Source organism: Primulina huaijiensis, chromosome 10 (genome assembly GCF_012295235.1).
Source record: "Primulina huaijiensis isolate GDHJ02 chromosome 10, ASM1229523v2, whole genome shotgun sequence".
Lineage (NCBI taxonomy): Eukaryota > Viridiplantae > Streptophyta > Magnoliopsida > Lamiales > Gesneriaceae > Primulina > Primulina huaijiensis.
In genome coordinates this window covers 18,669,566-18,691,988 of record NC_133315.1, presented here as the reverse complement: position 1 = coordinate 18,691,988, position 22,423 = coordinate 18,669,566, and the positions used below count along the sequence as shown (strand labels likewise).

The 22,423-nt window shown below is 37.6% G+C and overlaps 2 protein-coding genes across 6 annotated transcripts; one reads left to right on the top strand and one right to left on the bottom strand.

The window, feature by feature from the left end:
• Positions 1-1,201: 1,201 nt before the first annotated feature.
• Positions 1,202-12,150, bottom strand: LOC140986292 (E3 ubiquitin-protein ligase UPL3-like). 5 transcript variants are annotated; one of them, XM_073454438.1, is made up of 19 exons: positions 10,938-12,150; positions 10,578-10,688; positions 10,340-10,456; positions 10,063-10,233; positions 9,833-9,994; positions 9,332-9,580; positions 9,125-9,246; positions 7,609-9,028; positions 6,239-6,349; positions 4,214-5,545; positions 3,971-4,144; positions 3,645-3,860; positions 3,439-3,543; positions 2,719-2,799; positions 2,573-2,641; positions 2,304-2,432; positions 2,094-2,216; positions 1,720-1,894; positions 1,202-1,435 (listed from the first exon to the last, which is right to left on the bottom strand). In XM_073454438.1, exons 1-18 carry the CDS (start codon positions 11,826-11,828, stop codon positions 1,829-1,831), a joined length of 5,649 nt encoding a protein of 1,882 aa, XP_073310539.1. In that variant the 5' UTR covers positions 11,829-12,150; the 3' UTR covers positions 1,202-1,435; positions 1,720-1,828. The 5 variants fall into 5 exon arrangements, with proteins under 5 accessions (XP_073310539.1, XP_073310537.1, XP_073310536.1 ...); XM_073454436.1 differs by having other exon boundaries at positions 1,202-1,523; positions 1,702-1,894; positions 3,971-5,545; XM_073454435.1 differs by having other exon boundaries at positions 1,202-1,506; positions 3,971-5,545.
• A 7,126-nt stretch (positions 12,151-19,276) lies between these two features.
• On the top strand, positions 19,277-20,953 carry LOC140986889 (myb-related protein 308-like). Its single transcript, XM_073455281.1, has 2 exons — positions 19,277-19,878; positions 20,272-20,953. Exons 1-2 carry the CDS (start codon positions 19,616-19,618, stop codon positions 20,792-20,794), a joined length of 786 nt encoding a protein of 261 aa, XP_073311382.1. The 5' UTR covers positions 19,277-19,615; the 3' UTR covers positions 20,795-20,953.
• Positions 20,954-22,423: the final 1,470 nt, after the last annotated feature.

The following is a 22,423-nucleotide window of genomic DNA, read 5'->3' as shown; positions in this document are numbered from 1 at the left end:
TTTTTAATGACAAAATAAGAAATTTAGATGATATCACTGAATTTTATAACGATTAAAAAAAACAATAATTATATTTTCGATATTAACTGATTAATATAATAATCTCTAACGTGTGTGTGTATATATATATATACACACACATATACATACATACATACATACATATATATATATATACACGAGTAAATGTTGTGAAACTTATCAAAATTGTACATCAAACTAAATACCACCTCAACGGTAGGTACAAATGTGAGCACATGTGATGAATATCATGTTAAAGAGTAGGTCTCTTGTGAAACGGTCTACGAATCTTTATCTGTGAGACGGGTCAACTCTACCGATATTCACAATAAAAAATAACACTCTTAGCATAAAAAAATAATACTTTTTCATGGATGACCCAAATAAAAAATCTGTTTCATAAAACACAACCTGTGAGACCGTCTCACACAAGTTTTTGACATCCCATCCTTCTACTAATGGTTGGAGAATTAAGTGAATGGTTGTTTTCATTATAACCAACCAAACCTAACAACCTCACCAAAATATCTGTCTAGCTTTACATTTATTTATATTACAACTTTTATTGGTCCTTTTGCCAAAGTTATAGATAATGTTTATTTTTGGTCGCTCAACGGGAGGAGAAATCGTTACTTGATAATAACTAAAATATTTGGAATCGCATATGCAATATTGAAGAGAGTCTTCCGCTCCTCTTTAAAACTTTCGCGCGGTAGTTAGCATCGAAAAAGTTTAAAGACATTTTCCTTTCTTGACACGGGAAGAGGGTCACGGGAAGAGGGTACTAACTATACAAAAGTCTAATATATAACATAAATCATTGAACACCTAGATAAGTGGAATTTAAACTCAAGATCATAGGGATCTTGGGGCGTCACTCTTTGCTACCAGATCAAGAGATCTTCGACGACTAGTTAAAAAACATTTACTACTACTGTCAACTTTCACATGGCAAGTAAACTGATTCTTGAAAAGCAACTACTTGACTGAATTGGCAGGTTACACACATATATTTCATAAACTGATAGACCAAATAATATGCAGTGATAATCAACATTTTTTAAACCTCACCCAATTGTAACTTCTCCCCATCATCTCCATAGATGTCAACCGAATTTTAAACTAAAAAATCATATGCACCTCAAATTGGCCGAAAGCTTCCATTAAAATATAGGATGAATTGCCACTCACTGTAGAAATCATCATTATCATAATGCAAGTCAAAATATTATAATTCCAGTTAATGTTATATGAAATAATCGTAAAATTAAACAACAAAGATGCGCACAAGGGGAAAACGTTGAATTATTTGCAGGAAAAAAATCCTAACTTATTCACAAGCCCTTCAGCAACACCACCGTCAAAATATCACTGCGCGACCACGTCGGGCACGGATACGCAACATCACATCAACCTGAAACGGACGTTGGGATTCAGTTTAAGTGATGAAAGGCTTGAATTCAATGATCAGATAATCAAACCCATCTACAAGGGAATTCGAGCTCATGAGCAAAAACAGACCTGTCAGTTGAATGCACATAATATGCATTTGCAGAGAAAGAGAATAGAGAATTGAAAATGAAGGATATAGAAGCATTAAAAATACGATATAAACAAGAAGAAATCACCCATGAAAAACACAGAACATAAAAGAAAACAGAAGTCAAAAGGGGCCACTACAATGTACGTATGACTAACCTCGACAATGCCTCAGGTAGACAGGGACCTCTCATTGGACGTCAGCTGCCACTTCTAGCCTCATCACCCTAAAAGAACATCTGAAAAGTCCAGCTGGTCGACTGTAGGCTCATGACAAATCAAAAGATCCTTGTCCTTCGGTGATAGCGTAGACAATTTTCTGGTACATAATTTCCTAGTAAAAGAAAAAAAAAATCAGTTCTAAACATGCGATATTCACGGAAAATTGCAACACACCCACACAAAGAATTGGCACTAAAGATTCCTAGTCTCCTGGCATTGGTATATCACTCTTAGAACTATTTGTATACCCAGAGTAAGGAGGGAGTAAATCGGACCCAGTAAATGTGACTTTCATAGTCACCTACCCATACCTTGGTAGAGTATGGAGGAAGCTTTAAGTAATTGGCACATGTCATCACGCTTGGTAGGTCATCATCAGCAGTTTCTAATGGACTAGGACCATTGTGCGCCATGCCGCCCATGCTTGAGGAATGCTGTTCCAATTATCAGTGCGTCAAGATACACATAATTAAAATGTCGGTAAAGAGCGCCTCACATACAGATCAAGCTTTCTCACATACCTTTCTGACTATTGTCAATTTTGGATTGAGGGCAGCCAAACCACCAGGAGGGAGACGAGGAGCACCAGTGACAAATTGACAAAAGGCTCGTTGCTGTTCTGGGTTAAATTCCCCCATGATCTCAAGAAGCTGATGCATAATGACGAGGCACAATATCAGTAAACAAAATTTAAACTCGATGCACAACTTAAGAAATGTGAGAAATTATTAGGCTCCCTCTATTTAATGTCTTTCTTTGCATGGAAACACAAAATTAAAAGTTTTCATACATTTACAACTGCAGGACTCTTAGCTGTATACCCATGATCAAATTTGATGTGATCTGCGAGTGCATCAGCCTGCATTAAAAAAAATGATTAACCACAGATGTGCAGGAGTGCAAATCCTACTTGAGTAACACCAGAAAATATATTACCTTCCACAGCTCTCTACGGCCGCAGAGAAGATAGTCCACCTCATTTGCAGAAAATATTTGTAGAGTTGAGATGTCAAACACCTACCCATGAGTTCATAATATTAATTGCAAATCATTTATGCGAAGGCCAATGCTGTTGAAATTCAATGAGTTAACTTAGACTACTCTACCATCCCAATTAAACCATACTCTGCTTATTAAAGAAGAGGAACCTAATGCCGAATAATTTTTGGCCATCTGGCTGTGGATGCCATATTTTGGCATTTGTGCTACTATCAGTCTCCCCCTGCCCTCTCTCTTCCCTGGTGGCAATCAAACTCATTATCCTTTTAATGATCTGTTTCGCATAAATACACTTTTTTGTCAAGTTCAACGACACTTCAAGACTATCTGCTAAATCACTTACTTTAAATCCTCTAAACTACCTTAGATTGCTTATTTGGGGAGGCCAACTACCTCGATATATCGGTTTTCGCTGTCTGGTATCTATTAGCCTCTTCTCTCTCCCCCCTCCCCAATGGCTATCACACTCATCATCACTCTATATCTTCTCTTTGCAGGATTACATTTTTTAACAAACTTCCAGCATATCAAGGATAATCTCTCTCAACTCCTCATTAATTTTATATCACTTTCTTCAGTATATCCACTGCTACATAAACAAAAAATACACTCGAAACCAACGTGATTTTGGCAATAAGATCAAATAAAGCAGAGCACCTGATTAAAGCCAGATCTAAATGCTTCCATTTGGCGCATGATCCCAGTCCCTACTGTAGCATCTACCACAAGGGAAATATATTCCCCCAAACTACTCATTTCTACCTGCCAATTCAGGACAATTGGAAATGGTGAAAACAGTACCACAAGTAATACGATGTAGGGTAAAATGCTGCTGACACAGGGATAGAGAGGTATGTGCTCACATTCTCATCGCCTGGTTTTAGTGCATAATCCGGATAGCCTGGAAGGGAGAAATCTAAACAGAGGTCTTCTATAGAAGCTCCACGGTAGCGTAGCTCCTGTTGATTAGAGCTTCCAATAGATTCTAAATATTGTTTCCGGCATACAAGGGCTTGCAATTCTTGTAAAGTAGTCCCAAGTTCAGCGTCAAAAGAAATTATATCGTGTAAATCCAGCTCCTGTTGAAGGTGAAACGATTATGTCATTATCTAAATCAACTGATACATAAACTTAGCTCCCAGTCATCTAAGAAACTATCTCAACAATTTCAACAATGTAACAGACTTACTTGACCAAGTACAAGCTTATAAAAGGCAGTAGAAAGTGGTAGATCCAAAAGCCTCCCATCTTGAAGAGCTTTAGCCATAAATCTTCCAAGTAAACGAAAATAATCAATGGCTTTAGAAAACTGGCTACCCTCGGAAGTATCAACGTTGGGGGGCCAGGGTCGTGGAAACAACCCAAGAGGCACATGCACAGAATCTCCACCATCACCAGCTGTATGCATAGACAGCTCACGAGGTTTCATATCTAATTGACCACCTATATCAATTTCCATTGACGGTCTACCCAACGACAAACCTGACCTCCACATTCCCAATCCAACTTTCTGAACGTCGTGGCTCAAAAGAGTGTAAAACTCTAGCGTGGGCCCCAATCCAGTGCCAACCTCACCAAAATATTCAACCTCAAGAACAGCTTTTTGACTAGAATACATCTCCATAACTTTTGCTGCAGAATCTAATATCCGATTCCGGGAAACACGAACTTTCTGTCGCTGTAATCTCCCAACTCTCACCTCCCTTTCATTTGTGGAACCATGACCATCAACACCTTGCTGCTGCTGTAGGCGATATAGTGCACGGGACAGTCCAAACGCTGTTGAATAGAAGTACTGGCGTCTGGTCTCAAAAGGAAACAAAAATGGGCAAGCTTTTGTCAGCTGATAGCACCATGAAGGAAGAGACCCACTGCAAAGAGCAAGTGCATCCTGAATCTGTCGAGCCAGTTTTGGAGTAAGCTTGCTGTTTATATATTCCTCTGGAGGAGCTTTGACTCCAGCGGCACTAAGTTCATCCAGATTTGAAACTTTCCCGTCAGAGAAACTGTCTATCACAGCTTGAACTCGCAATTTAGGTGCAAGCTGGTTCAATCCCTCTAGTACACGTAATAGTGCTAATATATTATAGGTGGGATTACTTCTTTCCAGGTCACAAGGAAGTTCCCCTTGCAGGATGCTATCTAGCAGAGAGAAACGATGTGCGGATGCATCAGGTCCAGAATTACTTGAAGTGCTGGCTTTTGTAGAACCAGATGGAACGGTCGTGGTCAAAGTACCAACTGAAGGCCTCTCAGCTTGATTACTTGCTTTTTGATACATTATAGTGTAAATATCAGTCCAAAGTCTGCTCCCATCACTAGATAAAAGATCCGTTCCAGCAAACACATCCTCGTCATCCCCACTCGAAACAAGCTGGCGTTGAATTGCCTGATAAATAGTCAAGTTTCTATTAAGCTGCTTCCCTGCCGCAGTAAATGTAAGTCTAGGAGGACCATCAGTGCCAGAGAGTGGGTGACCGTGCCGATCTCTAACTCCCCTTACACCTCTATAATTTCCAGATGCAAGCCCAGCCATAGCAGCAGCGGCAAAGGACATAGCACCTCTTGAACCTAATGAACTCCCGCGCTTGAACTCTACCGAATCAGATCCTTTCCCTGATGTGCCTTGGCTGCTGGAACTACATGTTGGATTGTTCTGAACATCATTGGACACAGGGGCAGGACTGTCTTCCGAAGAATCGCCCAATTTAACATCATGCACTTTGTCTGGCATGCAAATGGGAAGAGCATCATCTCTCAACATCTGTCAATGAAGATATCAGTAATTGAATTTATAAAGTGATCCTTCAGGACAAAGAACTGTTATCATAGGAAACAAAAATTATTAATAAATAAATAAAGATGTAGGGTCGAAAGATATCGTTCCGATCATCTGTTGCAACAAGACAAATAAGATATTATTAATTTAAGGACAACAAAACAAAGTTTCACCATTTACAGCAGCAATCGGGCATCGTCTTAGTTACATCAAACCTACCGCCCCATTTGTTTGGCAAAGTAAATATTAGAAAATACAAAGAGAGTCAATCATGAACTCCCTATGGCTGAGAATCAGGATATAGCACAGGGAAACACAAAATGCGAACTATCTTCCTCCCAATGCTCTTATTATTATATTCTCCGTAGAATACTAGGTAGACGAGTAAAATTTAAGTAGATTTTTTAATGAGCACATAAAACAGTTTTTGCTGAACCAAAATAAACTGAAACCAAGATCTATTTCACATGGCCATCTTCAACCATCCCCGAACCCCACCCCGATACAACTATTATGATATAACATGTTTTGCTAACATAACTGATGACTCTAAATAATACTGCCCAACATACCGTACCAAACTAGTATCCTGGACCTATTTAAAGTGGAACACATTTTTCCACCTCTGAGAAACTGAAAACAGACACATGAAATTGGTTAATAGTTCCAGAAGCATACATCATCATTGTCATCATTGTCGTCCTCTGATACATCATCATCTTCAATCACCAAAGTTTCATCGATTTCGAAGGGTGACATATCCAATTCATCATCCTGCAATGCAGACAACTAAAATATGTATTCAAATAGATAACAAAAAGAAGAAATTGTCAAGATACACCAGGAGGAAAAAAAACCAGATAAGAAAAAACAGAGAACAGTTTCACTACAAATCAGGATAAGAAAAAGAACCAACTCATCAATTTGGGAGAGTAAAGTTAAAGGTCGTCTCGTCTGCATTTGTACTACCTAAGTCCAATATGAGCTTAGGGGACGAGGAAAAATCAAACATTGAATGTGCACAGGGTAAAGACTTGAGCCCTAAACACATCAGTGTGTATGGTTAGGTTCTTGAGTCATCTCAAGAGCATCTCAAGAGCCCAACTGCCAAAGAATGTGAATGGAAAAACTCAATCAATGTTTTCATTGCCAAATTGTTTTACACCAAACATCATTTCACATTTCAAAAAAAATATTCCAAACATAAAGACTCTGATCATTCATTCGTTCCTCTTTTTTTCCAACCAATCATTATACAAAACCTTTGTCATATAATCATCACTACACCTATATACACGGACTTTCAAAAATTAATACCCAAGCACTCTTCTCAGAATTTGAGTGGAGTTGCCCATCCAAATACCAGATACATGTTAATTTCTGGCAGCCATTTTCAAAAAGAGAGCAAGCTAAAGGCAAAACATAGGTATAAAAAAATTTCCAGCAAAAAACTTTATTAAGCAAGTCATCTCCAAATAGAGGTAGGACAGCTGGATAACTCAATTAACCATTGAATCATTCACATTCAGGCTTCATATGGCTACCATCAGCAGAAACTTTCATAGAGTGTTCATACTGGGTAAATGGTAGTTATTGACAATGCCTGCCTTTACTTGAGGTAAAAAAAACAGGGAACAGGAATCTGATTTCGAAAACCCCTTCCATTTCAAGAAAAGGGTTACAAAACAAGATTACTCCGTACATAAACCGGGCAAAACTTGCATATATTATAAGACCACAGGTTTAAGGCACTCAAATTGGCTTTGCTAAGAAGCAGAAGGCCCATCTTTTCTCTTCGAGGAAGAGGAACACCAAAGACCGGAGAGTTGACTATAAATCGATCTCGCTGCCCCCGAAACAACCACAAGAAAAAGTAGACATCAAATTAACATGCTCAGATGGTTTAGATGTTCCAAAGAAAAATATTCCAATACAAGCACATCATTGCGCAAGAACGATGCAAATACCATGCATGTCAAGAGATTTGAAATCCAATCCAAATGAAACCAGTCCATAGTAACTCTTATTCGTAATACTTAAAAGCAAACCTCGGAACTTGTGTCCGCATCCAATGGCTTCATTTGGTTATCTTTGTCCAAAGCTGCTCTTCTGCGAGTTGCATTCCTGGTTTGGGGTCCCCTCCCCTCTTCTGGGCCTGGTTTCAAGACTGCCTTGCCTTTCGCTTTTAATGAGACTGAAGTTTTTTCTTGTGGGGACTCTTTTTTTGTATTATCTCCTATATTAAGAGATGACCTGGACCGAGTCGAAAGACGTCGAACAGCATAAGCAGGAGTAAACGTAGATGGTGAAGAAACACCAGCACCTGCAGGAGTGGTCCCAGACTCCGTGTTCCCATCAGATGCCGAACACTTCAAACCAGACTCACTTCGTTGAATTCGGGGCCACAGGAAGTCTTCAACGGTTGCCAAACTTGCCAAGGGATCAATCAATACAACATTTGAAGAGTAATCACGGAGAGATTTTTCCCCCTGGGCTCTGCAAAGACGCAACTTGAATGGTTGAGACAATGCACTTAACCCAGAAGAAAGGCGAGCGTTTCCGCCAGATGATCGAGAAGTGTGGCTAAGAACAACAGGGAATCGTTCCACTGATGAAAGAGCATTTTGAAGTTTGTGAACCAAAACACTCATTGGGACTACATTCCTTTCATCAACACTACGAGGAAGCGCAATGGAAACAAAAGACCTATATCTTCTGAGAGCTTGTTGCCGGAGCTTAGGTAGATTAGCTTCGGAAATTCTCTCCTTGGAGAAATACCCACAAGTAAAGTAGTTGAGCAAAGATGCAACAACTCCACTACCAATGAACTCAAAAGTTGATACACCATCTCCTCTGCTCAGCTCCTGCAGTATCTCAGTTATAACATTAACCAAGTGTTCCTCTTTACTGATAGAACTGTCAGAAAGTCGAGCACCATGAGCTTTTGATTTTCCCTTCAGTTTAGTCCTCTGATCATCAATCCCCATATTCAACCTCTCGCAGAGATTCTTGAGGCAGAGCAGATCATCCGTAAATCCAATTTCATGGGAATAAGGATCTGAGGGAAAATACTTTTCTTTGAAAGCTTTTGCATATGCGCTGACAGTAGCTCGAAGAGGTGAATTGACAACTGAGATTTCAACCGAATTTGAAGGTGAAATTAAATTTGGAGTCGAATTTATAGAATCATCCACAACATTTACATCTGTGCAATTACCACCTCGTCGTCGATTTCGCCTAGAACGGGTTGATGATCCAGTAATAGAATCATTATCCTTCTCATTAGTGGACAGTTGCGAAGTGACAGTAGATCCAGACTGTATCAACATGTCCACAGCATGAACAACGCCTTCCCTCACAAACATCTTAGTGAAAACAGCTGGAAGCTTTTCCATTAAAATCTCTGCTATCTGAAGAGCAGGCACTAAAACATGAGGATCTTTCCAAGCTAAGACACCTGCTAAGAAACTGAACAACCAAAATAACCAAATGAGTATGTTTCAACGACTGTACATAAGATATATCCATATCCTGCAGAGAGAAGCTGAGGAACTCGATTCATACCTTGATATGTTTGTAACATTTATTAAGGATTGGATCATTTCTGCTGTGCTGAAGAACATCAACTTTCCTATGACCGAAAGACACTGGTGGCGAACAGGAGCATTGACACTGGAACCATATATCTGCATGTCAAACCATGTTTTATCAAATTTTATAGAACTACATAGGAAACACAAAATACCAACGCAGAAATATGTTCATAACTACCTGGATCACAACAGGAAGAAGATCCATTCCAAATTGTTGCAGAAGTTCAGGTTGGTCGTTCAATAGTTTCTCACGAATTGAAACCTCATGTATAATCCCATTTGAATCTTCTTGTTTTCCAGAAGTGCCTAAATGGTCGCTCTTAGGAAAAGAACCTTTGACAAAAAGACTACTGTTGACTGGAAGAGATATAGTCCCTTGGGGAAGTGGTGGAAGAAGCTCATTTGCGAGGTTCACAACCTCAAATATCTGACAAAATAGAAAAATATATAGGTTCATATCCTGGAGAATCAAATCCAAAACAAAGCTACTATAGGAACTGTTTCATTTCTAATATAAAATGAATGCAACGTTACAATAAAATCACATAAGGCAGCATCATTACCAATTTCATTGACTAAATGATGGGCCAAGGCAAGCACATTTTTTTAAAAAAATCTGAGGAGATGATCTCAAGAAATATGGATAAGAGTAAAAGCCCAGTATGGAAGTGGTTCATACCTGCTCTGGTGGTCTACTTAAGGCAGGTGAAACAGACATGCTTGAAACAAGACCAGACCCCGACAGAATATCTTTAAGAATGGCACTAATTCCAAGGAGGAGTAGGGATTTTGAACCTAAAGGAGAACCATTTGCACATATCGAAAGAAGCCGAATCAATCCCTGCACACTAAAAAGGTCATTATCCTGCACCAATACAAATTAACCATCAAAACAAGTAATTGGCTCACTGTGTATGTAGTACTGCTGAGGGAAACCTGGGCACCACCAGAAATGCTGGATGAAATGAGGGCTGCAGCTTGTGTGACAAGTCCATGATTGCAAAGTGCATCGAGTTTATCTGATGATGAAGCAAATGCTTCAGCGATCCGCGTCAAGCATATAGATGCATGTTCCAAAACCTAAAACCAAAAGAAGATAATCACAATAGGAAGTTAGCAAGGACGGAGGAACCTATAAGCTAATGATGCTAAATTTCTCGTCAGACAAGCAGAGGCACTGTATCACCTTTGCATCATGATACTGTAGAAGATTAGTCAACAATGGAACAGCTTCCATGACAAAATCAGCCGCATCTGACGGCAGTTTCTTGCACATGTTTGCAGCAGTAGCTAAGGCGACCCTCTGAAAGAGCAATAAAGGAAGAGTAGATTCATTACAAGCCAAATCAAGGAAGTACTGAAATGGCTAAGAGACCACAAAATATTATGCGACAAAGGCAAAAATAACAGTCTGCTTATATGACCTGAACACCAGTGGAGAAAAAGTCAAGATACGAAAGCACAGCCATAAGCGCACCAGCACGCAAGCAAGCGGTCGGGTGCTCCTGCGATATCTTCTTCAAAGCTTGAAGCGACTGTTCAAACAATGCAAGTATGAAGACAACAATTTATCACATAAACTTATCAATGTTTCCAACAATTTATCGCATAAACATACCAACAATTTATCTCATAAACTTACCATTGCTTCCACATTGGAGGTCTAAACAGACTGACAAGAATAAAAATTAATAAAAACAGGCATACGAACTTCAATAACATGCGACTTGCAGAAGCATTTCCAGGCCGATGTAATTACACTGATGTTAATCAAAGTTGTTCACCTGTTCAGCCAAGTCCATGTACTCAATAGTAAGCAGCCTAGCAACAAAGCAAGAAACAGCACCATAATGGACCACCGCAGCACAAGAGGACGGTAGTACATCGACCAAGTGTGTCAATGCCCGCGCTGCCAGAAGCATGATATCAGGATTACTCTCGTGACTAAGCAATCCCACGAGCACAGGAACAAAAGAATCAACTGAGAAAGAACTCAACGATTCCTCAGTTCCAATGGAAAGCATATCACAGAGCTGCGTTAGCGCCTCCACTTGCTTACCCTCCTCTCCATCGGCCCTCAACCCTGACAAAATCTTCTTCAGCCGCCCGCTCTGATGGGAAGACGAAGTTCCACCGATAGCTGAGCTCGGGAGCAAATCATCCAATCCAGCACCCAGCTTTCTCAACAACCCTTGAAGGGCGCTACTCGCAGAAGTCAAATTCTGGTGCAAAATCCCAACTCCACCCTCACTGTCGTTTTCATCTTCCTCAACTCCTTCGTGGGAGTCAACGTTTAGACCAATGTTCCTTTCTCTTTCTGTATCTCTATCCCTGTGCCTGGATTCAGGCTCTTTCTCTTTACCTTTATCAGAGCTGCCGTTGTCATTATTCTCCCAATTTTGATAACTGCTAAGGTTTTTGCGTCGGCGGCTGCGGGTACTGGAGGCAGAGGCCGTAGAAGGTTCTGGGGTGGTGTCCATAGAAGAGAGACGAGTACCAGTTCGGGAACGAGTCGAAATCGATGAAGCAGTGGTGGTGGCGTTGCTAACAGTAACGGCGGTGGAGGTGGCAGTTCGACGAGTACGTTTAAAGGCGCGTGTGGTGGGTCCAGATGTAGAACGAGAAGGCGCTGCTGAGGTAGATGCCTCCGCCCGCTTGCGGCTCCGAGTTTCCATACAAGGGCCCTTCAACACCTGGGAATCAACTCGCCGATCAATCGGCGATCGAACTTTCTGCCCATCCCGGAACTCGGATCATCTCACTCTTGCAATAACCCAAAAAGCCCTAATTCCTCGAAGCTGGAAACAAAAAAACCGAATCTTTATAAATTTTATGTGAGTCAAAAGACAATAGAACCCCGATTCAATAGAAACGCCACGAATTTATATCAATTTGCGATGCGAGAGTTGATAAGATATAAACAATCAAACAGGGAATTAGAAAGCTCAAGCGAATGTGAGAGAACCTAGGGATTGGATTTGGAAGAGGAAGGTGGAATTTTTAGTATATATATATATATTCTTATATATATTTTATTCTAAAAAACAAATAGAAAACCCTAATTTTATGGTGATTTTAGTATGGTATGTCTTCTTGAACATAAAATTTAGCATTATTAATTATATAAAAAGACTTATGATTATATATTTTTTGGTTGATTCTTTGTCCAGAGCCACATTGATTGCACGGTTAAGGAGAGAGACTAAAAATGGATATCCTCGAATTTATATGGTAACTCAAATGCTTCTCTTAAATCATTCTTGGGAACTACTGTGTTGTCTTGCGGGAATCCAAGAATTAAAAGAACTATATTGGCTTATTGGAGGCGACTTCAATGAGATTTGCTTTGATAGTGAGAAATGAGGCAATCTTTGGTCATTTTGACAGATGCAAGGATTTCGGGACGTTGTTTATAATTGTGTTTTACAAGACCTACATTGTATTGATGATTTCTTCACGTGTGCTAATAGGAGAGTGGGAACCAAGTTATTCGTGAACAGCTTGATTGTTTTGTTGGTACACTTGAATGAATATTATTATTCCCTACAACTTATATCCATGTCTTAGAGTTCTTTCACTCCAACCATCGGCCTCTCTATATTCAGTTGGGAAATTCAAATGTCCAAGGACCTTCTAACCACAAATTCATTCCCCGATTCGAGGCTGGATGGCTCCGAGAAATGGAGTACTGAAAAAGTTGTACTAGGTTGGCGGCCATTTGATGCATAGATGGTATTAAAACACAGAATAGTTAATTTATTGCCAACGAACACTTCACCATTGGGCTATGCATAAGTTTCGTGCATTGCCTAAACAAATTAAGGAGAAGAGGTCCAAAATTAATGAACTCAAAAGCCAGTCAAAATGATTCCGTTCAATGAACCAGGTATACATGCTTGAGAATGAACTTGAGAAGCTGTGTACGCGAGAGGAATAATATTGACGAAAAAGAAATTGTGTTGATTGAATTCAAGGGGGGAGACAGAAACTCAAAATTCTTCCATGTACATGCCTCGTCTAGAAAGCAAATAAACACATTTCGGGGATTGATTAAGGCACATAGAGACCTCTGTATGGAGCCCCGAGATCTGACTGAAATTGTTATTGACTAAGGCTCCACATGGTTAATATTATTGATCATGATGACCATAGTGATTTTGTTTCGAGAAGATTGATCTCAAAGAACATAATCTTGAGGCTCGAAGCTATTCATTGGATGCATAGTAGAAAAGTTGGGAAACATGGCTTTACGACTCTAAAACTTGACATGCATAAGGAATATCATAGAGTAGAGTGGTGATTCCTTAAAGCGATGATAAATAAATTGAGATTTGCTCCAGCCTGGACTAAAAAGCTTATGAGATGTATCACATCTTTCTCATATTCATCCCGAGTTAACCAAGAGACTTTCGGGCAACTGATTCCTAAACTAGGTATTAGACAAAGGGATCATCTATCACCATATTTATTTGTGATTTGCGTGCAGGGTCTCTGTTCGATGCTGTCTTGATTTCAAGTGAGAAATCAGTACAAAGGAATCAAGATTACAAATTTAAGCCCAACACTTCCGCATTTGTTCTTTGCGGATGATAATCTAGTGTTTTTCAGGGCAACTAAATGAGATTGCATAGAAGTCAAGCATATCATTGATCAATATGTGAAGCTTTGGGTGATCAACTTATCAATTTCGGAAAATCAGGCCTTTCTTTTAGCCCGAATGCAATGCAAGAGCCTTTGTCATGCAGGTTGGATAAGTAGATGGAAGCGACAAGAAATGACCGATAGCTATCCCACCATCATCTTCAGCCCATGCAGGAAAAGAATGATACACCGTAGATGGAAATGACGAGTACATGATTGATACATATAAAATAGAAAAGCTTAGGGAACTTGATGATTTAAAAGCTGAAAATTGGAATGCAAAGTGTGGAGTGAAAAGACATCCATGACTATTTGGAGTAAAGATAATGTTCACCAGATTGATCGAATTCCACATCGGGTACGTGTATTGCTCAGCTACTCAGTTGTTTCCACTCAATGCTCATGCATTTATGACTCTTTGGTGAATAAAGTTCAACTACAAGTTGACTCGTTGGACACCTTCTTTAACACTCATCAGGGAACTTGTGACACCGCATTCGATAGCAAGCATCCATGCTTTCATCGCTTGCTGATAGGTCGGACAAAATATCTTAGTTTAACACAAGTTAGTTCAAACTAAGGAAAAATATCATAAAAATGAGCCAATTACTCCTTGGATGGAAATTCCTTAACCCTCAACCGAATGGCCTCACGCATTAATCTTAAAAATCTCAACACCTCAGGTAATGTTCTAAAATTAGCTATGCATGCATGAGATAATGTAACTTAACTATTTAAGAAAAAATCAAGATCCAAGGTTTTTTGTTCGTTTGTGAAACTTGGCTTTCCATTCAGAAAATTAATGGAAATTCATTGATTAGATCACACAAGCTATATAGTAAAGTAATAATATCAATTATTTTTTAAAAAGTATCTACTATTATCGAAGTATTTCTCTAAACCTTTTAACACATGTAAATAATAAATTATTCGGTAATAGTGAAATGCAATTTTTTTTAATCATTTGATCCATTTTTCCTACGAATTTTGGATTCTCTCGATTTTTATTTGAAATTTTACAATAAAATATCGAAAATAAAAATTTGTTTTTTACGTTCCGGATAAAATAATAGATAAACTAGTGTCCCTATGTAGTTGAAATAATTATCTAAACCTGATAATTTTGTTATTTTCAAATTAATTATTTTATTTTAATTTTGATAAATATATGATTGAATCTTAAATTAAAAAAAAAAAATAGCATTGTAAAATTTAAAAAGAAAACTATGAATTACGACCGTGAGGAGATAACTATGAATCTATATCTGGGCTCAACCCCATATTGATGGACCCTTGCTTACTTTTTCATTTTGGACTGAATTTCCACAGTCCAGCCCAAAAAGCCCAATAAATCAATTCCAACCGCGGTTTCATTTTATTACAGGCAAAGACTCCGTCGGCACTTTTCGCCATTCTCCAATGAAACTACGCACATATTCCGCGAATAGTTTATAAATTTTAGTGGATTTTACTCATATAATTTTTTTTCGATGAATTGTTTCTGTTGAGTTAAATGTGAATGAGTGAAAGTGGTACCAGAATAAGTGATCCTGAGAAGTTCTCGTGCTTGATCTGTTTGGCTAGATAGGCCGTAAAAAAATGATGTCATGTATTAACGAGTAATATTATCTCTGCTATGGGCGAAAACTACGGTATTTGAACTTCACTGCCAAATGAATTTATTTACCCATACAAACCAGTTAATTTGTTATTATGGCTTTGAAATCTCTCGCTTCAAATACATCAATCCAAATACAACATTATGTTATTTATCTAATCAATGAAAATACATTGATTTCAAATTCTTCCATTCAAACACAAGACGATAGTATTTCAGTAAAGTTTTTAGAGGCCAGAGGCTCAGAGCTGTTGGGGCTTGTTGGGTCATCAGTACTCTCGCTTGTAGAATCATTTGTAGAATCATTGTTTTCCTACTCTTTGCTTTTTGTTATTATGTCATAAGAATACATTGTCTGGCACACCAACTAGCATATATCTTATTTCTGTCATGCTAAAGTCTGGTGTACTGTACGAACTCTAGATTGCACATGGATAAGGATTTGATTTGAATTAAGAATTTCGGACTTGATCAATTTGACTTCAGAGTTCAGACTTAATTATATCATGTGCATTTGAAGTCAATTACAATAATGATATACGTGAGTATAAAGTGAGAGGAGTGAAGCTGGAATTTGCTTATATCAAAATCATCCAAACAAGCTAAGTGACCTGAAGTGTAGTGTGGGTGTATTCTTTTATGATGATTTTGAGTTGAAAATATTTCCTTTTAATTTGCTTGGTATCCATTTGGAATATGTCGTCGTGGAAATTCCATTTTCCAGTGAGACTGTTTCAGACTTCATGCATTTCAGCATCAGATCAACCCATGAAACTGCCAACTGCTGTTTCTTTGATTTAATATCATGTGTGTTTCATCAACTGATATTTTTTCTGGAAATTAGGAAATGAATGTGCTATTATTCTATATGATGCTCAAAAAATGGCTGCATCTGCATTTTGTGAGCTGGGTTCTACTCGGGCCATTGTTATCGAAAGCTCGTTTCGTAAAGCACGCCTCCGGGCTTAAGGCTCAACCTTAGTGCCTCAACACAAGCTAAGGTGTGACCATTCAATGAAGCAACTATAAAATCGGCTTATCTTCCCGTTCCGTGAGTTAATTTTGTGAAATCAAGAAGAAAGATGAAATGCATCTGTACTATTGTCAGATTTGAAAAACATAAGCCTGGACTCCGATCCTGGCAATAAGATATCTTGGATATTTTCAACGTGCCTCGAGAATTGGAAGAAAGTATATTGAGATCATGTAGCATAAAATATATACGATAGAAGATCTCACATCTGATCCATTCCCAGTTTCTGACTTCAAAGATTGACAAGTTGCTTCGTGTCGTTTTCGTACATAACCAAGTAGGAATCAGTCAAGATTGATTCATCTAAAAATGCCTAAAAGTTGGAATTTCTTTTTACCGTATATATATATATATATTCAGCCTAAGCTTGATCCATCCAAATGTGTGACAATTGACATATACCTTGATACTTGAAGGAAGTCACATGGGAAACGAACGGCCAAAAGAGGTAGGTAAAACATAATTGTTCTTTAGGACAACCCCACAATTATTTTTTATACCATAGCACATGATTTGTGTGCTAGGCGATGTATTGGCTGTCGCTTTACCATTGCCAATTCTATTGGACATGTTCTCATGTTTCTTAATAAATGTATACTTGGAATTTTCAAAAAGGAAGAAGGGTAGAAAATGAGTTTGGCCCATTATTTACTTCACTTTTTCGAGACGAGAATGAAGGCCTTTGTGTGTGAGTGATTGGGGAGGTTGGGGATAAGCTTTGAATATTTGGTGTTGTTGCATTAAATGCTTGAAAGCATTACATATGGATGAGGCTTTAGGGAAAGAGTTGGGTGGACTAGGCTGAAAAGAATCGGATAGGATAGAAATCATTGATTAAGTAAAAAAAAATCCTCTATTTTCACACAATTTCGTAAAAATCTCTAGTTTTTTTCCTTTTATCAATAGATGAGTCCACACACATTCGTGACACGGAATTCCTTTTCTAGAAAAATTTTTTTATGTGAAACTTTGAATTTGATCTTTCAGCTTTCCATGTTACCGAAATTTTGGTCCTCTTTCAAGAGAAGTCTTAGTTTTATTATCATAATTCCTTCTTTTTTTTACTATATAAATTTCTCCTTAAATTTGGGTTGAATGGAGGATATATGTTTCCAAAAATTAACTACGGCATTAATCAACATCTAGAGTGGAGTCATTTGTGGATCACGACATGGTAAAAAAGGGGAAAAGTAGGTAAAATACACACATGAACTCACACCGAGTGGACATCTATTCTTGCCCTTTCTCTCTCAATTCCTACCAAATTGTTGTCGAGACTCAAGGGTCATCATGTGTTTGCCCTAGTTTTTAAAATGTCATATTCTTTCTTAACTGGAGTAGGTTTTCAGTAAGACGGTATCATATATCTTTATTTGTGAGATTAATCAACCATGTTCATATTTATAATAAAAAGTAATATTTTTTTCATGGATGACTCAAATAGAATATATGTCTCAAAAATTGACCGTGAAACCTTTTCACATGAATTTTCGTGTCTTTAGTGTGGGAGAGGAAGAATAGTGTGGTGATGGTAGCCTAGATATGATATATTTTAATTCGGAAGTGAAAAAAAATTATGGAGAATACCGTTGTAATTTGGGGGGAAAAAATCGAAAGTAATCGTGTTTTCGAATAATTCACGTTATAAGCTCCCCTGCGCATGCATTTTCTTCCATCAATGACGATTGAGACATTTTATTACACCTAAAATCATTTTTTTGATATAAAAACAAAAGAATGATGAACAAATCAACATTCCCTACCTTAGCCCTACTTTGGTGCCTAAACTTACACCACAAGGATTGTGGGGGAAAATAGAAAACGAAATGGGGAAGGTGAACCGAAGCCCACACACAACAACAACCACACTCATTTCCTTGGCTCTTTCTTTAGCGATCCTTTCTTGCACCTACAACTCTTCTAGAAGCCATATGGTTACAATCCTCATATATATATATATATATATGGTGCTTGTTTGTATTATTAATATAATAATCATCAACTACCGTCTCCAGGATAATAAAAAAGTTCAAAAATAATTATCTGCCAAATTACCCACAACTGACTTTTAACATATTTAAAAAGATTTGTTTCTTATCAGATAAACAATAGAGTCTCACTTTGTCGACACTGTTTGGATCTACCTGAAACCGATAATTTTCTATGTGCATGTTTATTTATCAGGTTCGACTCGAAAAATATTTAATAGGAGTGATCTACTATACTTTAAGTTAAACATTACACGAAATTAACTGGGTATATTGGATCTTTGTCAAATATATCAAGCACACAAGATCTACCTTGGGAGTTCATCAAATCGGAATAAAGGGTATCAATATTTTCATACTACACTTTTATTTTGGAACATACTTCTTATAGTAATTAGCACAAGATTTCAAAGAAATATTCGCGATTATTGACAAGTGTGGGTTATTTTATACTTTGGATCGACTTTTACCAGAAATATGAAGGGTGCTAGTTAGCTCCAACGACATGATGACACAAATTTGGGGGACCCGAATCGATTTCCAGGCATGGGCCGGTTGTGGAAGATTTTGAGATGGTTAGGAAAACAATTAATCGAAGGTTGTTTGTTTAGTAATTAACATTAATTAGTCCATGGTTGTCGCATATGATTTTTTCACTTGTTAAAGTTATCTCATCTATTCTGCGCCACATGAGTTGAAGGGACTTTTTGCCAGTTTTTTTGTTGAGTTTGTCCTTAATATAAGTAGACATGTAAGTAATATGTATATATACAGAAGAAATCATCCTTCTTCTTTGCCTAAATGATGTGCCTAATGGCTAATTGCCCCTCTCTCACCAACTCACATGCGTCTCATGCAAACATTTCCCTTCTCTTTATGGAGTCAAAGGCTTGTGTCTGTGTATATATATAAACCCCATCAAGCCGCTGAAAAGGCCGGCTTTGATTCCCAAGCACCACCGAGGCTACATACACTTTTGACACGCGCACACACATACACACACTCACGTATAAATCCATCCACTGTAAGTCTATAAACAGTATACCAAAACCCTCCGAAATAAAGAAACCGAGAAAAGAGCAAAAGAAAGATAAAAACTTTTGAGAAAAAACAACAGCCAATTGAAATTCAGCTCGAGTCTTTTAAGTCTAATATAGCAGCACTACTGAGAAGTTTTTAATAATGGGAAGGTCTCCTTGCTGTGAGAAAGCTCACACTAACAAAGGAGCATGGACCAAAGAAGAAGATGATCGCCTTATTGCTTACATAAGGGCTCACGGTGAGGGATGCTGGCGGTCACTGCCCAAAGCTGCCGGTCTCCTCCGCTGCGGCAAGAGCTGCCGCCTCCGGTGGATCAATTACTTGAGGCCTGATCTCAAGCGTGGCAACTTCACAGAAGATGAAGATGAACTCATCATCAAACTCCATAGCCTTCTTGGTAACAAGTAAGTAGTCACCCATATAATATTGTGTTTCTGTCCAAATCATTATCAACTTCGATTTTTTGCTCTAACTTCCCAATCACCTGTAAAAGCCATAGGAATAAATGCATGGGCGGATCCGGTGTGGCGACTGGCGAGGAGATAACATCCCTTTCAAATTGAAATAATCTTTCAATAAAAATTTTGAATTCTATCCCTAAATTCCATATTGGGTCGCAACCGAGGTCTGTCCTGGATGCACGAATGCATGTTCCTATTTAAAATCCTGTTTCTGGTCCTATTCTTGCTGCAGTTGTCCGTTTATCTTAAAAACTTTCGGGGTTCATTTATTAGTTTTACACGCATAATTGCTTTTCTTACATTAAATTAAATTGGGTTTCCTTGATTTATGTTTAGATGGTCTGTTATTGCCGGAAGATTACCGGGAAGAACGGATAACGAGATAAAGAATTACTGGAACACTCACATAAGAAGAAAACTCATAAGCCGGGGGATTGATCCCACAACCCACAGATCAATCAACGAACCCGCATCACCTCCAGTACAAGAAATCAAAACCATCTCTTTCAATTCTGCCCCAAAAGAAACTAAAAGTACTACCAGCACTACTGCATGTGGGCTTTCAAGTAAAGTAGAAGAAACGATCCATGCTCAAGAACCGGTTCCGGACCTGAATCTGGAGCTCCGAATCAGCCTCCCATACCAGCAAGATCCATTCAAGACAGGAGGAGGAAGGAGCGGCGGCAGCAACAGTAGTACACTGTGCTATGATTGTAGCATGCCGGGGATACACAAGACTGAAGATTGCAGTTGTATTACCACCAACAGTTTAATTAGTGGCAGCAGCAATTCTGGGAGATATGACTTTCTTGGGTTGAAGACTGGAGTTTTGGATTACAGAAGCTTGGAAATGAAATGAAAAATTAAATGAAATATTTGATATGGGGTTCATGTAATTTTTCTTCTCTTTTTTCTACATCTTATTGTGTAATGATGATAATTAAATATTAATTCTATATATAATGTTACATTAATATAAAGGGAGATGTAAATCAATTGACTGATTACAGTCTTTACGGAGTTTGAAGCATTTACTAAAATTTTTGCAGAGATTTGGTGAATGTTTCATTCAAATTCATGTTGAGAATGACTTTATTTTGCTGCTCACTTTCTCTGTTTCTAATATTTTGTATGCCCCATTGTCTGTGCAGAGAGTTGGTGCAATTTCATAAATATCACCAAATCAGTATATGCAGTAGGGACCTGACAGCAGGTTGATTTCTCTGTAATAAATTTGATATTTGTTATTATTTCATTTTTTTAACCCAAAAAAAAAAATCAAGAAATCAATTCTATCCGCTGTTTTTTTGACTTATGATATCAGATTCCTCGGGTAAACGTTTTTTCTTGAAAGTGGCAAAACATTGCTTCGATTTAGGTGAAAAGTGCTTCAATAATTCGCTGAATTTGTTGTAAAAATTTGATCTTTCGGCATTTCGACTTATTATTATATATTGTTTATTTTTTTTTAAAGGGTATTTGAATTTTTTTTTATAAAAAATATGTAGCTGTTCATCCTTATCTTTGGTAGCTTTAGATTATGAATCATGTGACATGGGAAATTTCGGACACTTGGAAAAAAAAATCTGTTAATTACTTTTTCTTTTTCTAATTTTAGATTCCTTTCGTGGTTTGTCTTCTTCTTCTTTACATGAAGATAAGCTGTGAGAGGATGAGAATTGAGAAAATAAAGAATGCCAACTTAATAAACAGGTAACCAACCCATCACTTCAAATTTAAATAAATTAATGAAAAACAATATTTTATGACAAAGATAAATTCTTATGTCCCATCCAATTTTCTTTTATTTTTCCTACACATATTATAATGATTAATAATATATCTTTGAAATAATATTTTTTTCCATCCAAAATATATTATCCATACAATAATTTCAGTTCAAACGTCATGTTTCGAATTTGAAAATTCATATCAAGTATCTACCTATTGAAGGGAATTATTAAATATATACTTTTTGTTGATATATAAATAAGTAATATCTCCATTTGAATTAGGTCGGAGGGAGATATTAAATGAGTGTAGAAATTAAATTAGCAAACAGTCAGTTCTTAACCAAATTGCCATCTACCAACTAGATTAGGAGGGTAACCTCTTTTTAGCCATGATCCACCAAACCTACCAAGATTTTCGATTGTTGTTACCCCTTTGCAATTAAAATATAAATCCAAATCTAAATGATTTTCAAATTACCAAAAATTACTTCCATCATAATTTTAAAATAAAATTATTTTCTTTCGTGTCGTAAACGTAGATCCTTATATCAGGTTAAAAAGCTATATATTACACAATATTTTTTGTTATTTTAGCGAGCTTGAGCTAGGAATAGAGGGTTATTACAATATAACTGATGTTCGAGCTTGAGACGAATTTTGTGTCAAATTAGCTTTATAAGTCATCGATGAATTCGTTTTCTCATTTTGTTTACATAAATAATTGTAGATGAATATACAAATTTGAAACATTCTTT